At 71.6% G+C, this 1,242-nt stretch overlaps 1 protein-coding gene across 1 annotated transcript in view; it reads right to left on the bottom strand.

Moving 5' to 3' along the window:
- Window positions 1-1,242, bottom strand: part of DPYSL5 (dihydropyrimidinase like 5) — a 15,071-nt gene that overhangs the window by 6,275 nt on the left and 7,554 nt on the right. The window contains exons 7-9 of the mRNA XM_026058671.1: window positions 1,075-1,216; window positions 545-687; window positions 253-460 (exon numbers count right to left, since the gene is read on the bottom strand). Of these exons, the coding sequence (XP_025914456.1) occupies window positions 253-460; window positions 545-687; window positions 1,075-1,216 (493 nt within the window). The remainder of the gene's footprint in view (window positions 1-252; window positions 461-544; window positions 688-1,074; window positions 1,217-1,242) is intronic.

Below are 1,242 nucleotides of genomic sequence, written 5' to 3'. Positions count from 1 at the left end.
CCCCACTTCCCCAACGTCCCCAAACCTCTGCACCGCGGCCACCACGTCCTCTTCCTCCCCGATCCTGCCCGCGCGGACCCCGCCGTGCCCGGTGCTCCCACGGCACGGTGCTCCCCGCGCGGCACAGACCCACGCCGCCCCATTGCCACCGTCCCCGTCCCCATCCCCATCCTGCAGCCCGGTGCGGCGCAGCCGTGCCCCCGCCGTGCCCGGCGTCCCCACCGCCGCCACCTCCTCCTCCTCCCCTCCTACCTTCTCCCGCTGCACCAGCTTCTTGTAGACGGAGTCCGGGAAGGAGCGGAGGGGGCAGAACTTGCCGGTGCCCTCGGCGCACATGAAGACGCCGTTCTCGTAGACCACGCGCCCGCGGCTGATGGTGACCAGGGGCACGCCGTGGCAGCGCATGTTCTCGTACAGGTTGATGTCTCCCCCTTGCACCTGGGTGCTGGCCGAGATGGTCCTGGGTAGGGGCAGAGGGGCCGGTGAGGCGGGAGACCTCCCGGCCCCGGCCCCAGCCCCGGCCCCGGCACGGCGGCACACGTACTTGGTGGCCTCGGGGTCCCACACCACGACGTCGGCGTCGGCCCCCGGGATGATCCGGCCCTTGCGGGGGTACAGGTTGTGGATCTTGGCGGCGTTGGAGCTGGTCACGGCCACGAAGCGGTTCTCGTCCATCTTGCCCCCGACCTGCCGCGGAGGAAGGGGCTTGAGGCGCTCCGTCCTGCACCGGGAGCCCCGCGGGGCCGGGGGCCGTAGCTCTGCCCCAGCATGCCCCGTCCCTCCTGCTCCGATCCCCCGTCCCAACTTGCCCCGGCTGCGGACGCTGCGGTGGGAGGCGCCGCTGCAAACATGCCCCTTGCTCGGACCCGTCGGAGACAGGGATGCACCGTGCCAACCCCATAGCGGAGGGCAAAGGCCCCACGGGATGCCCCCATGGAGCATGTGGAAAAGGCCTTTCTGCCCCAGCCCGAGCCGGACCCCTGTTGTGACACCCCCCCCCTCCAGGAGCAGCCCGGCAGCACCACCCCGGGGTGCGCGGCGGCGGCGGTGGCGGCGGAGGAGCGATGCACGCACCACGCCTCGCTCCCAGATGATGTTCATGCGGTCCTGCACGCCGCTGACRCCGTGCGGGATCTTGGTGAAGTCCTCCTTGCCCATGGCTTTCTGCTTGGTGCTGAAGGGCCGGTGGTCGGAGGCGACGGCGTTCAGCGTGTCGCTGCGGGCGGAGACGGCAGCAGCGTT

This window comes from Apteryx rowi, unplaced genomic scaffold (genome assembly GCF_003343035.1).
Source record: "Apteryx rowi isolate R43461 unplaced genomic scaffold, aptRow1 scaffold_1498, whole genome shotgun sequence".
Lineage (NCBI taxonomy): Eukaryota > Metazoa > Chordata > Aves > Apterygiformes > Apterygidae > Apteryx > Apteryx rowi.
The sequence above is the reverse complement of the archived record's forward strand: the minus strand, read 5'-3'. Positions and strand labels throughout refer to the sequence as shown.